The sequence below is a fragment of the Candida tropicalis genome, assembly GCF_000006335.3.
Source record: "Candida tropicalis MYA-3404 genomic scaffold supercont3.5, whole genome shotgun sequence".
Classification (NCBI taxonomy): Eukaryota; Fungi; Ascomycota; class Pichiomycetes; order Serinales; family Debaryomycetaceae; genus Candida; species Candida tropicalis.
Genome location: NW_003020057.1, coordinates 1,138,719 through 1,152,226, shown reverse-complemented (window position 1 = coordinate 1,152,226; position 13,508 = coordinate 1,138,719). Strand labels below are relative to the sequence as shown.

Below are 13,508 nucleotides of genomic sequence, written 5' to 3'. Positions count from 1 at the left end.
AGAAATATTTCAACTAAAGCCCGCTCCTCCATTGTTTCGCCAAACATATATAAATGACAGAATTTGTCTTCATCTTTTAATATTGTAATAATGTCTGATAAATCAAATCAATAAACAAAACAACTATGATTGCAAGTACTGAGGGTTCTAATAACTCATCTCGTACTTTAGATGAAATCGAAGTTTCTTCCATACAAAAGGAACAAGACTTAGAAGCTTCACAACAACAGAAGGACACAGAGATTTCACAGGATCCTAACATAGATGGTGGATATGCATGGGTAATTTGTTTTGCATGTTTGCTTCTTAACTTTAATACTTGGGGAGGTAATAGTGGGTTTGCTATTTACTTTTCTGCATACTTGTCCGAAAATACTTTTGCAGGGGCTACAAAAATCGATTATGCCTATATTGGTGGTATTGCCTTTGGAGTTGGTACTGTATTCTCACCAGTTATCAATGTTTTACTTGGTAAGATTGGGTTCAGAGGAGTTTTAATAATAGGAAATTGTTTGCAATTTACTGCATTAATGTTGGCAAGTTGGTCTACAAAATTATGGCAACTATATTTGACACAAGGGTTGATGCAGAGTTTTGGACTAGCCTTTCTTTTTATACCTACAATTACTGTGTTGCCTCAATATTTCAAAAAGAAAAGAGTACTAGCTGGCGGGATTGCAACTGCTGGTTCTGGATTCGGTGGTCTTGTTTACAATTTGGCCATGCAAAAGGTGGTAGATACAAAAGGTGTTCATTGGGCGCTTAGAGTACAAAGTATAATGGAATTTGGCATGGTTTGGATATCTATTGCGTTGATTAAAAGCAAAGCCAAGCAGCATAGTATCGAATTCAAAATCATTGATCCTAAGATATTTATGACTGCACCATTTTGGTTACTCAGTTTTTTTATGATAACCTGTATGTTTGGCTATGTTATTGTATTATACACTTTAGCAAATTTTACTACAAGTTTGGGCTATTCAGGAGAGGAAGGGTCATACGTTTCAGCTATGGTCCAAGTGGGCTCTGCAGTTGGCCGTCCAGCAGTGGGATACATTGCTGATAAATACGGAGGTGTAACTGTTTCAGTAGTTGTTTACTATGTTGTTGGTATTTTCTGTTTGGCAATGTGGATACCAACAAGGAATTTAGCATCAATTATTATTTTTGCTTTGATTAGTGGATCATTGATGGGATCTGTGTATGGTATGATTGCTCCTGCTATTGCTCGATCTTTTGGTATTCAAAAAATGAATGTTGTTGTCTCGAAGATATTCATAGTGATGGCAATTTCGGGATTATTTTCACCGGTAATTGGGGTTGCATTGACCAAAGGGGAGGCTGTTGGTGTCGATCCAACAAGATATGTATATTGTTCTGTTTTTACTGGAGTTTCATTCATTGTGTGTGCTACTACATTATTAATTCTACGAGGCTATATCAAGGCTAGGGATCACTTGATGGAGAAGGATGGCCATACTGACTCTGATTTGGCAGATTATACAGGCGTAACTGTTCCATTTACTAGTGTATTTGCTAACATGTTTGCCAAGAGTAAAGAAAAGGTATAGAATCACATAGCTTAGTAATAGAAACTTTTGATTATGCTTTTGGTATTCTTAAACCATACTTATAAAAATATATGGAAAATATATCTATAGAGTATATCTCAATTCATTCCAATAAATTTATTTTACTTTTAGCAGTAGAAAATTAAAAGAAATAAAGTACAAAAAAATAGCATCCCGTTTATTGAGTGTGCAAAAAAATGATGAAGGATGCGAGATTCGAACTCGCGCGGTGAACACACCAGCAGATAACTTCAATTGTTGAACAACTTAAGTCTGCCGCCTTAGACCAACTCGGCCAACCCTCCAGATCTGTTGTTTTTTGAAAATCAGATGTAATCTATGTTAAAGAAAATAATTCGGGAATTGTTAAATATATTTTATTACGATACCCATTACTGTTTTCTATTATTCCTTTATTGGTAAATTTTTCACCGGAAGACTTGAACAAATAATTCTCTTAAAATTTTATTTGTTTCTAGAATCTGGCTCATTAAATCAACTTCCAAATAGATTGGACCCTCGTTTTAGAAATAAGAGAAAGCATCGGCGCCAAGGAGTCTATGGCTCAGTTATGCATCATCGAGTCTTCTAGGAATACTGTTGAATCTAAAGCTAGTATGCCACTATATCTCAGATATATGCAAAATCTATCGAATACCGAGCACCAAACATCTTTCAAAAAAAAAAAAAGAAAATCACATGCCACTGGTAGATATGTCTAGTTTAACCGAACTTTTTGTCTTCTGCATCTTTTGCAGCACTTCCTAAAATAGAAATCGTCATCGAGTTTTGCAATTTGAAAACGAAACAAGAAAAACTCCGCATTTGTGTAAAACGTACATATAATATCGGTAACCAATACCCTCCTCCCCCTTGGAAAAGTCATTTCTTGATGTGCCTCGCGATTGTTAGGAGATTCGGTTTTTTTTTTTAATGCCCCGCCTAGACTTCATATATAACTCTTGTAGGAAATTGTTGTCGGTTAAACTAGTTGAATTGAAATAAAGTTTAGGTTACCCCGATTGGAAAACTATTTCGGTCTTATTTTGCATGGATTGTAGATGATGATGTTCAAATATTTAAAATGGAAGTTAATATCCTGCAAAAGAAAATTCTGCTTTAATGAAGCTCCCGTAATATTACGATTGTCTTTAACTCCCGCCTCATAGTTCAAGAATGCAATTGTCAATTGTTTGCTTCTTTCTTTTAACATATGTTAATGCTGCTGTCATCACATTGACAAAACCATCGGATGATGATTTCTACATTCCACAAGATGGTTTTGAAGATGCTGAACCAGGTGAGATTTTGAAGATCCGAAAGACCCCCAACAAGCTTAGTGGTTTATTTTTCCCAATAGATGTCAAAAATAGTTGGCAATTGTTAGTACGCTCTACTGATTCCTTTGGAAATGCCACTGCTATTGTTGCTACTATCATAGAACCATTCAATTCTGATCCTTCCAAAGTGGTATCCTATCAAACTTTTGAAGATTCGGCCAATATTAACTGTTCACCTTCCTATGGGATGCAATGGGGTGCTTCTATTTCCACTGTTGCGACACAGATTGATATGTCATTTATGGTCCCATTGTTAAACAATGGTTACTTTTTGGTATCTCCAGATTATGAAGGTCCTAAATCAACTTTCACTGTGGGTAGACAATCGGGACATGGTACTTTGGACTCAATCAGAGCCATTTTACAATCTGGAAATTTTACTGGTGTTGATGAAGATGCACAGGTTGCTATGTGGGGTTATTCTGGTGGTTCTTTGGCATCAGGTTGGGCTGCTGCTTTGCAACCACATTATGCACCTGAATTGGAAGATAATTTGATTGGTGCTGCCCTTGGTGGATTTGTAACCAATATTACAGCTACTGCTGAAGCTACAGATGGAAAGTTATTGGCTGGCTTAGTACCTATTGCTTTGAATGGATTGGGTAATGAATATAATGATTTCCGTGAAATATTGTACTCTGAAGTCAAAGAAGGTGGAAGAGATAAATTGGCTGATGGGTTAAATCATTGTATGATTCCTGGTATCATTCGCTTTGCCTTTAGCCAATTTCTAGCAGGTAAAAATAGACTATTCCCTAATGGTTACGGTTTGCTCGACGACCCAATAGTTAACAGAACAATCCAGGAAAACAATCTTATGAGTGTCTCCAAGGAGTACATTCCTAAAATACCGTTATTTGTTTATCATGGCACATTGGATGCAGTGGTTCCAATTGTCAATGTCAAGAAAACCTATGAAAGATGGTGTGATTGGGGTATTGAATCTTTTGAATTTGCTGAAGACTTGTTGAATGGTCACATTTCTGAAACTTTAGTTGGTGCACCAGCTGCGTTGACATGGTTGGAAAGAAGATTCGCTGGTTTGGATCCAGTCAAAGGATGCCAACATACTGCACGAATGATGAACTTCTTATACCCAAATATCTCAAGTGCTACTAGTGATTACTTTACAGGATTGTATGATGCTCTTCAAGGCACCCCATTGGGACCAGGATTGAACACCGACAACTTTACACTTAATGGATTGCTAGGAACCTTGGGTGATATTTTCTAGACAAATTTATAAATATATATTTACAGGATTACAATTAAATAAGAAAAACTTCTGTGTACAAAATGTGATCAACTCACCATAAAACTAACATTTTTGTAAAAGTCCAACATAGGGTTCTCTCCAGTCTTGGTGGTAGTAATATCAATATCTGCCCACTGTTCAAGGAATTCTCTATGTGACTCGACTCTCGGAACTCTGGCCGTTACTTGTTTGTACATCTCACTGGCAATACCAAAATCTGTTGCAAACATTATATCAAAGTATCCCTGGAGAACCATATACGTAGATACATCTACCATATCATTTTTAAGTACAGTTTGAACGACGGGTCCGTTATAACAACCAGAAATCTTCTTTGGTAAGTAATGAAAATCCGATGATATTAACAGATGGTTAGGGAATTTGTATTTTAATATCTGGAAAAATTGCAACAATCTAGTAGGAATGAATTCACCGGGTGTGAGATTACTATCGTAAGGTAAAACCATATTTTTCAATTTTAACATTGCAGATGAATGCAATAATGGATGAACATCATCACTGACTAGACTCTTGAATGCAGATAATTTCCCACTGAATGTCGACGCTTGTTTCAAGACGGAGTGTTTCCCGTTTTCTCTTAACCGTAAGTATGCATCTGAATAATGACTCAAATCTGGAGAGAAAAACTCATAGAAATCACCATGTTGATCAATCAATACTTTCCCTTCATAAGGCTGACCTGTAGTATTATCATATCTGATTAAGTCATGCGAGAAATTATCAAAAACTTCCAATGCAATAAAGAAGCACGGATCGTTGACTACCTGTTTCCATTCAAAAATAGATTTGTTGAAAATTTCCAATTTTGAAGAATCCAATCCTTGTGATGTAAGTTTATTATCCAATGCTTGTTTCATTTGTTTGTTTGCCAACTGACTTGAAATTTCAATAATTTTATATTGAGTTCTTTCATAAATCTCTGGATGATTTTTACGGATGTAGTTTAAGATATCACACATAAGTGTACCGTTACCACCACCCATTTCATAGATAATCAAGTCATCATAGGGATATATGTTTAGTTTATAGTTGACCAAGATATATCTTGCTAAAGCTTCACCATAATACGGATGGAATAACTCGGTGGGTGTATGCCATAATTGCAATGATTTCCTATATCCCAGTTCCATTACTTGTCTATCTTGTTGTTGGATCAGATGTGCCATGGCAGCAAATTTAGATGATGTATTAGGGGCAGGTAATGACGCTGTTGGTTGTGGTGGTGGAACTGCATCCTGCTCGTATCTTTCATATGATTTACTCCAATTTTCCATAAACTCGTCAATATCTTCAATATTATTATAGTCAAATGGTTTTTCAGATTGATAAATCTCGACTTGTTGTGAGAAATACCCATATTTAGGATGATACAATGAATCCTCAATGAAATCCCCTGTTGTCATCTTCACACGTTTGGGTCTATGATTAAATTTGGATAATTTCTGTGAATTTGTCATAGGATACGAATTGTAAACTGTATCGGGGGATCCCTCGAATGGAAAGTTTGTAGCATATCGATAGATGGCTTGTATTGGATTTAATGCTTTTGGAGAAGATGGTACTTTAAATGCAAAAGTATCAGGTCGTATGGAATATTCATGGTGAAAATCTGTCTTTTCAATGATCTTAGGTTTCCCCTTAAAGAGATATCGTTTGAAAATCATTGTCACCAGTGGGATCTTGCTGTATGATTACGTTGAAGTATAGAAATTTTTCTACGATTTCATTTAGTATCGTGTACAGACTTCAAAAATAAGGAATGGTTCATATTTCCTAATTGAGAAAACATGTAGTTCTCATCAAACCTGCAATAAAAAATAATAACTGAGAGAAAAAGTTAACCACAATTGACACAAAATTTTACATTACGGAGTAATGCATTACTATTAAAATGTGTTTTACCAATACTAGGCAGAAATTATCAGGCTAATATATCTCAAACATAAATGTAGGTTAAAGAGTTTTATGAATTTATAGCTTTGCACATTACATGGATATATTTCGTGTTTAAAGAATAATATGTTTATAGTACTTTAATCATTCCATAAACTTTAGAGATATTTTGATGCAAATTTTGGTTAAAAATATTCTACACCAAAATAACAAACCACGAAAACATTGCAATTAACCACAATACAATCATCTATATACGATAGAATTTATAAATATCAATGTATATTAATAATTACTAAAATGTAGGTATTTTGCACCTGGAAACATGCATCTGACGGATGTGCTATAATTCTATGTAGTAGACAAATATACTTGCCTTGATTCCGTGAAGAGCAATCTAAAATCACTATACTGCTAGTGATATAAGCCCGGAAGAGTAAAACAGGTGTTTCCTGCTGTGGGACCTTTTCATACAACAATAGTTATCAATCAAGCACTACGATGGAAGCTATTGTAAGGACACAGTGGTGGAAGCAACGGGACCACGGATTTCACCAAAGAGCTTAATAGCTCAGTTGGAAACACGACGACTGGGTGGCCAAGTTGGCTAAGGCGTGAGACTGTTAATCTCAAGATCGTGAGTTCGACCCTCACCCTGGTCGTTTATTTTTTTCCTTTTCTCCCCAAGCATTCATCCCCTCACGGCTGTCTGCTTGTTATTTTTTTTATTTTTTCTTATTTCAATAGCCATATGAAGTGAACGATTCTGTTAAGACACAGCTGCTATTGGATTGGGTAATAAGCAATCGTTATACATGTTATGTGCGTTGTTGTGTGGATAATGCCTCTTCGATAATTTACGAATTAAAGATTTGAATACACCCGTTCAAAATTTTTTGTTCTTCAGTCCCCAAACACGTAGTGCTACAAGGGGACATATGAGCCTTAATAATCCTACATTGAGTTGTTTATTTTTATTTTATAAAGACATTAAAAAACTATATTAAATTAATCATTGCACGTAAATAAAACATATCTAATTATAAATAAGATTATCCATCTATCTATTTTTTATGTTTGAACATTTTCTTGGTACAGTAAGAAACTTTATGGGATGTTTTATCAGCACCTTTATGTAAACTTTGATTTATATCTTTAGAAAACTTCATAAATTTTTCATTAAACTCATGTAAACCTTCATTAAATTCATCCATATGATGATGGAAACTTTCATGTTTGGAAGCAGAAGAAGAAGCAACAGTAGCAGAACTCATATTTAGATTAGTATTTGTGATTTGTTTTTCCGGAAAGGTAATTAATTGAATAATTGATGATAAAAACAAAAAATAAATCACTCTTGGATTGGGTATTTAGTCCTCTATTTATATTCATCAGATCATCAATGAATGGTTATGACGTAACATTATGGACCTTAATTGAGATAAAACCTTATTCCGTTATGATTTCCATGGGCTCAATATCCGAGTACTCACTCACTCGGAAAAACAACATCAACAAAAAAATAGCTCATATCGGATATATCAACTACTGAAACCGAATTATCCACTTTCAAGTTCAATTATACAATTCCGTTGAAAGATTTTCAAGGTCATCTCTAATATGTCTAATCTTACAGAAAGAAAGCAGGACTTTCAATCAGGTTCTTTTTAAAAAATAAAAAAAATGGTGAAGGATGCGAGATTCGAACTCGCGCGGTGAACACACCAGCAGATAACTCAAATTGTTAAACAACTTAAGTCTGCCGCCTTAGACCAACTCGGCCAACCCTCCAGATCTGTTGTGTGCAGGTTTACATCCGGGTTTAGAGATCATTTAAAATTGATACCAAATAAATTTCATCCCGATGAATTTATGAAACTTGTGATATAATAGAACCACCGAACTTATTACCATTAGTAATATGATCTACTTAAAACGACAATTGAATCATTTTATTTATAGTTGTATTTAAAAACACAACCAAGTATCTAAATTTATGGAAGTCAAGATGAACTGAAAAAAAAAAAATTGAAAATACCAAACCGAGTTCAATCTACAGCACAACTACAACGACAACAATAACCAATATCTACGAATGGCTTCTCGTTGGCAGTTGTCGAAACTATTTCGACTTTCAAAGAGATTATATTCTCAGCCAGTTAATGTTCTCACACCTCAGAAAACAAGAAACATTGGAATCATAGCACATATCGATGCTGGTAAAACCACCACGACTGAACGTATGATTTACAATACTGGTAAAATAAGAAGAATAGGTAATGTTGACGATGGGGATACAGTGACAGACTATCTACCATCCGAAAGAGATAGAGGTATAACTATTCAACTGGCGGCAATAACACTTTCTTGGGGAAATCACAGAATAAATCTTATTGATACACCAGGACATGCCGATTTCACGTTTGAAGTCATTAGATCTTTACGAGTATTGGATGGCGCAGTTACAATTTTAGATGCAGTTGCTGGAGTCGAAGCTCAAACCGAAAAAGTTTGGAGACAAGCAACTAACTTGAATATCCCTAAGTTGATTTATATAAACAAGATGGATCGTCCAGGAGCTGGGTTCAGTAGAGCCGTAAAAGAAGCAGTTCAAAAATTAGAGACTCGTGTTGTTCTTTGTAATTTACCATACTTTGAAACATCTAAAGATGGTGACATGATTTTCAAAGGGGTTGTTGATGTTATACAAAAGAAATTATTGATCTGGGATGAAGAAGTTGAAGAAGGAAAGAATATCAGTGTTAGTGACATAGATGAAACCAGGCCAGAATTACTTGAAATGTTACAGAAATCGAGGGAATCTATGGTGGAAACACTTGGCGAGTTTGACGAAAGAATTATAGATTCATTTTTGGAGAACGAAGAAGATCATATGTTAGTCCCACCAGCTTTGTTGGACGAAGTAATCAGAAAAGCAACTATTGAACATTACTTGACTCCAGTATTTTGTGGATCATCATTCAAGAATATTGGTGTACATCCAATAATGGACGGCGTTGTGAAATATTTACCATCTCCACTTGAAATCGATACCCCTGTAATTACGAGCAAGGGCAAAGAAATTAAAACTTCTCGTGATTCCGCAGGAAAGTTGATTGTTGACAACAATAAGGATTTGACACTTGCATTGGCATTCAAAGTCATGACTTTAGATCGTCGTCCAATGACATTCGTCAGAGTATACAGTGGAAGACTTAATAAGTCCTCACAAGTCGTTAACACTAGAACAGGTAAGAAAATGTTGGTAAAAAGTCTTTTGATAATGAATGGTGATAGCCCAGAAGAAATTAAAGATGTTGAATTGGGTAATATTTGTGTTATTCCAGGTTATGAAACCGAATTCCAAACAGGCGATACTTTAGTGTCTCATGCATCGTTCAAAAAACTGAATTTTAGCCCACGTGAATCAAGTTATACCTTGTTACCTATTGATATTCCTCCACCATTGTTTAATTCTGCGATTGAACCCAAAACAGCTGGAGATGAACAGTATATGAAGAAATGTGTTGAAAAACTTATTAGAGAAGACCCATCATTAAAAGTACACTTTGATGAAGAAATGGGACAATTGATTTTGAGTGGTATGGGTGAATTGCATTTGGAAATTGCTCGTGATAGATTAGTTAATGATATGAAAGCCAAGGTCAATTTGAAAGATGTGGTTGTTTCTTACAAAGAATCGTTTGTTGGAAAAAGCGATAAAGTTGCTGAAATCAAGAATGAAAATATTGAACTTTCTTTGACAATATCACACATAGATAATGCCAGGGACTTTATTGGCCAAGAAGGTGCCAAAGTCATAGACGAAGACAACAACGTTGTATTATTACCAGAATCAGCTGCTTCTGAACATGTTAAAAGCACATTGGATGAAAGAAGATGGAAATGTGAGAATAGTATTGAAGAATTACAAGATTCTTTAGTTAATGGTTGCTCCACAGCACTTCTGATGGGTGGTCCAGTATTGGGATTCCCGTTACATTCAACATTAATTACAGTTAATAGTTGGAATGCTCCTGTTGATCAAAATCCAGAGCAAGTTTCCAATTTGATGAATGCTGCAAGACAAGCAGTGCAATCACTCAAAGATGATGAGCAAGATTTTGGAATTCTTGAACCGATTATGAAAACTCGAGTTTATGTTGATTCAAATGATTTGGGTGAAGTTTCTCATGATTTGACCCAAAGATGTCAAGCAGTGATTCTTGAAATCGAAGATCAATCAATTCAAAACTTGGAAAACGCTGCATGGGCTAAAGAAGAGTCTGAGAGAATGTACCTTCCACCAGATTATACCATCAAGAAATCCAATAATGCCATGAATGAAATTGCAAATAAGAAAGTAATTGTTGCTGAAACACCATTAAGAGAAATGATTGGTTATTTATCCAAATTAAGATCATTGACTCAAGGTAGAGCTACATTTGATATGACATTCCTTGGAATGAGAAGAGCTGTTGGTAGTAGAGTCGATGCAATTGCAAGTGAATATAGATTTTAACATTAGCTAAGTTAAGAGAATCCTGTATATAAGTTTGTCAATAAAAATATTGCGCACCAAAAAAAAAAAAGAAAAATATTTTCGAAGATTTCTCCAATACAACAACAACAACAACAACAAAAAAAAAACAAACCAAAACACAAGAACGTTAAAAAAAAAGAAGAGAAAACAAGACAGTTGAAAAATCACTTTCCCCAAATATCTTGTCACTGAATCATACTCCCCCTCCTTCCTTTCAAGACAAATAAGATACGAAGATGGACTTTGCAGACAGAGCACCGCTATCTTTAGATAGAGATAGAGTTACATGTATACTTTTGATTAATACTCATTTAATTAAAAAGTGCTGTAATATTCACAACACTATGCTTAATAATCCACAATTTATGCAACAGATTTCTCCAGAAAACAGAGCTATGCTTACCAATACATATAATCATTACATAAGAAGACTCCAATGTAATTTAGCCACTTTAAATTATATTTATGAAAAGTATCATTCTCCACAGCCACTGCAGCAAAGCTCAAAAGCAATTTTTCCTATCATTCTATCAGCTCCTCAAGATATGCCTGAGTTGAATCAATTATATTCCAAGCTTCAAGAGTTGTATCCAGAAGGAGTTCAATATTTTAAAATGAAATTTGAAGAAAGTAGAAAACAGCAAGCTTTCCAACAACAACTGCAGCTACAACAACAACAACATCAACAACATCAACAACAACAACAATCCATGCATGCACCTCAACAACAATCACAACAAGTACCACCACCTCCACAACAAGTACTTCAACAACAACAACAATCACAGCAACAGTCACCTCAAACTATTCCTCAAATGATGCCCCAACAACTGGTACCTCAATCACAACAACAACAAGTACCTCCACCACAAACGCAATCACAAACACAATCACAGGCCCCTCCACCACCTCCTCAACAACAGCAACAGCAACAACATCAACCTCAGCAGCAACAGCAGGCACCACCTCAATCAATACCACCAACACAGCTGCAACCTCCACCACAGTCGTTTGATGATATACTTTTAACTGATGGATTTAATCCATCCAATGACTCAATGCCAAACTCGTCTGGACCAAATGAATTCAACTCTAATTATAACAACAATGGCATGAACTCATTTCAAATGTCTACACTTTCTCCTCAGCAAATATTACAACAAGCAAATTCAAGCGAGCCAACTTCTTCATTGGTTCAAGACTTCTTGTTCTAGAATATTTGATTTACTTGCGTATTGTAATTACCTAGATAAGCATTAGCCATAATTATTACATTGTATTATATATATATATAGCCACTTCCACAGAGAATAAAATAAAAAAAAGTCATAAAACTATAAAAACGAAACGATTTACACAAAATGAATTTGGTACTAAGTGAAAGAAAGAAATGAATCCTAATCAATAAAGTGACGATGAAAAACCAATATTCATAAAGTCAACACATAGTAATATATAAAACTAACTTCTAAGACGACTCTTTTTTTTTTTTTTTCATTTTTTTATTTTAGAAAAATATCCAGTATTTTCTATCAGCCTTAATCATTCCAGTTAAACCTATAATTGGTGAGCAACTGCAAAGTTCTTACCAGCATAAATGGCGTCATCACCCAAAGATTCTTCAATTCTCAAGATTTGATTCAATTTAGCCAATCTTTCAGATCTTGCTGGTGCACCAGTTTTAATTTGACCAGCTCTTAAACCGACAACTAAATCGGCAATAAAAGTATCTTCAGTTTCACCAGATCTATGTGAAACCATAACACCCCAACCAGCTCCAAACGCATCATTAGCAGCCACAATAGACTCAGATAAAGTACCAATTTGATTAACTTTGACCAACAATGCATTAGCACATTTCTTTTCAATAGCTTTTTTAATTCTAATTGGATTGGTAACAGTTAAATCATCAGCAACAATTTGAACTTTATCACCAACAATTTTAAAGAAATGAACCCAAGCATCCCAATCATCTTCAGCAAATGGATCTTCAAGTAAAACAATTGGATATTTATTAATCAACCTTTCATACAATTCAGCTAATTCTTTACCAGATAAACGTTTAGCTGGATCAGGATTTGGATTTTTAAAATCTAAATCATATTTACCATCTTTGAAAAACTCTGAAGATGCTGGATCCATGGCAATTTTAACTTTTCCAGTATGACCAGCTTGCTCAATAGATTCAACAATTAAATCTAAAGCTTCTTCTGGTGTTCTAAGATCAGGTGCAACACCACCTTCATCACCAACATTACCAGCAGATTGACCATATTTCTTTTTAGCTAAAGATTTTAAAGTGTGATAAACTTCAGAATCAATTCTCATGGCTTCAGAAAATGATTCAGCTCCAGTTGGTACAATCATAAATTCTTGGAAGGCCAAATCACCACCAGCATGTGCACCACCATTCAAAACATTTTGGAATGGAACTGGTAAAACATATTTATCCTTTTTGGATTTAGAAAGATTAGCAATATGCTGGTATAATGGAATACCTTGATTTGCAGCAGCAGCATTTGCAGCAGCTAAAGAAACACCTAATATTGCATTAGCACCCAATTTTGATTTATTTGGAGTACCATCTAATTTAATCATAAATTCATCAATTTTGCTTTGATCATTGACATCAATTTTAGCATCAATTAAAGCTGGGGCAATAATATCATTAACATTTGATACAGCTTTCAAAACACCTTTACCTAACCATTTAGATTTATCACCATCTCTTAATTCTAAAGCTTCATGAATACCAGTGGAAGCACCGGATGGAACAATTGATCTGAACATACCATTATCAGTAGTCAATTCAACTTCAACAGTTGGATTACCTCTGGAATCGTAAACAGTTCTAGCGTGGATTTTGGTTGCGTAAGACATTTATT

General features: G+C 34.9%; 6 protein-coding genes and 3 non-coding genes across 9 annotated transcripts; 5 read left to right on the top strand and 4 right to left on the bottom strand. All coding sequences in view use genetic code 12, as the record gives it.

Annotated features, from left to right (window-relative positions):
• Positions 1-125: 125 nt before the first annotated feature.
• On the top strand, positions 126-1,571 carry CTRG_04189 (uncharacterized protein; the record flags this gene model as incomplete). Its single annotated transcript, XM_002549846.1, has 1 exon — positions 126-1,571. The coding sequence occupies one exon, from the start codon at positions 126-128 to the stop codon at positions 1,569-1,571; it is 1,446 nt and encodes a 481-aa protein (XP_002549892.1).
• A 201-nt stretch (positions 1,572-1,772) lies between these two features.
• CTRG_06401 lies at positions 1,773-1,876 on the bottom strand. Its single transcript has one exon. It is a non-coding gene; the product is annotated as a tRNA-Leu (tRNA).
• An 871-nt stretch (positions 1,877-2,747) lies between these two features.
• On the top strand, positions 2,748-4,145 carry LIP1 (Lip1p; the record flags this gene model as incomplete). Its single annotated transcript, XM_002549845.1, has 1 exon — positions 2,748-4,145. One exon carries the CDS (start codon positions 2,748-2,750, stop codon positions 4,143-4,145), a length of 1,398 nt encoding a protein of 465 aa, XP_002549891.1.
• Positions 4,146-4,213: 68 nt separating this feature from the next.
• Positions 4,214-5,851, bottom strand: CTRG_04187 (class I SAM-dependent methyltransferase; the record flags this gene model as incomplete). Its single annotated transcript, XM_002549844.1, has 1 exon — positions 4,214-5,851. One exon carries the CDS (start codon positions 5,849-5,851, stop codon positions 4,214-4,216), a length of 1,638 nt encoding a protein of 545 aa, XP_002549890.1.
• Positions 5,852-6,668: 817 nt separating this feature from the next.
• CTRG_06407 lies at positions 6,669-6,742 on the top strand. The gene has a single exon. It is a non-coding gene; the product is annotated as a tRNA-Asn (tRNA).
• Positions 6,743-7,767: 1,025 nt separating this feature from the next.
• Positions 7,768-7,871, bottom strand: CTRG_06400. Its single transcript has one exon. It is a non-coding gene; the product is annotated as a tRNA-Leu (tRNA).
• A 304-nt stretch (positions 7,872-8,175) lies between these two features.
• On the top strand, positions 8,176-10,602 carry MEF2 (Mef2p; the record flags this gene model as incomplete). Its single annotated transcript, XM_002549843.1, has 1 exon — positions 8,176-10,602. One exon carries the CDS (start codon positions 8,176-8,178, stop codon positions 10,600-10,602), a length of 2,427 nt encoding a protein of 808 aa, XP_002549889.1.
• Positions 10,603-10,859: 257 nt separating this feature from the next.
• CTRG_04185 (uncharacterized protein) lies at positions 10,860-11,837 on the top strand (the record flags this gene model as incomplete). The annotated part of the gene is made up of 1 exon (XM_002549842.1): positions 10,860-11,837. The coding sequence occupies one exon, from the start codon at positions 10,860-10,862 to the stop codon at positions 11,835-11,837; it is 978 nt and encodes a 325-aa protein (XP_002549888.1).
• A 343-nt stretch (positions 11,838-12,180) lies between these two features.
• CTRG_04184 (enolase 1) lies at positions 12,181-13,503 on the bottom strand (the record flags this gene model as incomplete). Its single annotated transcript, XM_002549841.1, has 1 exon — positions 12,181-13,503. The coding sequence occupies one exon, from the start codon at positions 13,501-13,503 to the stop codon at positions 12,181-12,183; it is 1,323 nt and encodes a 440-aa protein (XP_002549887.1).
• Positions 13,504-13,508: the final 5 nt, after the last annotated feature.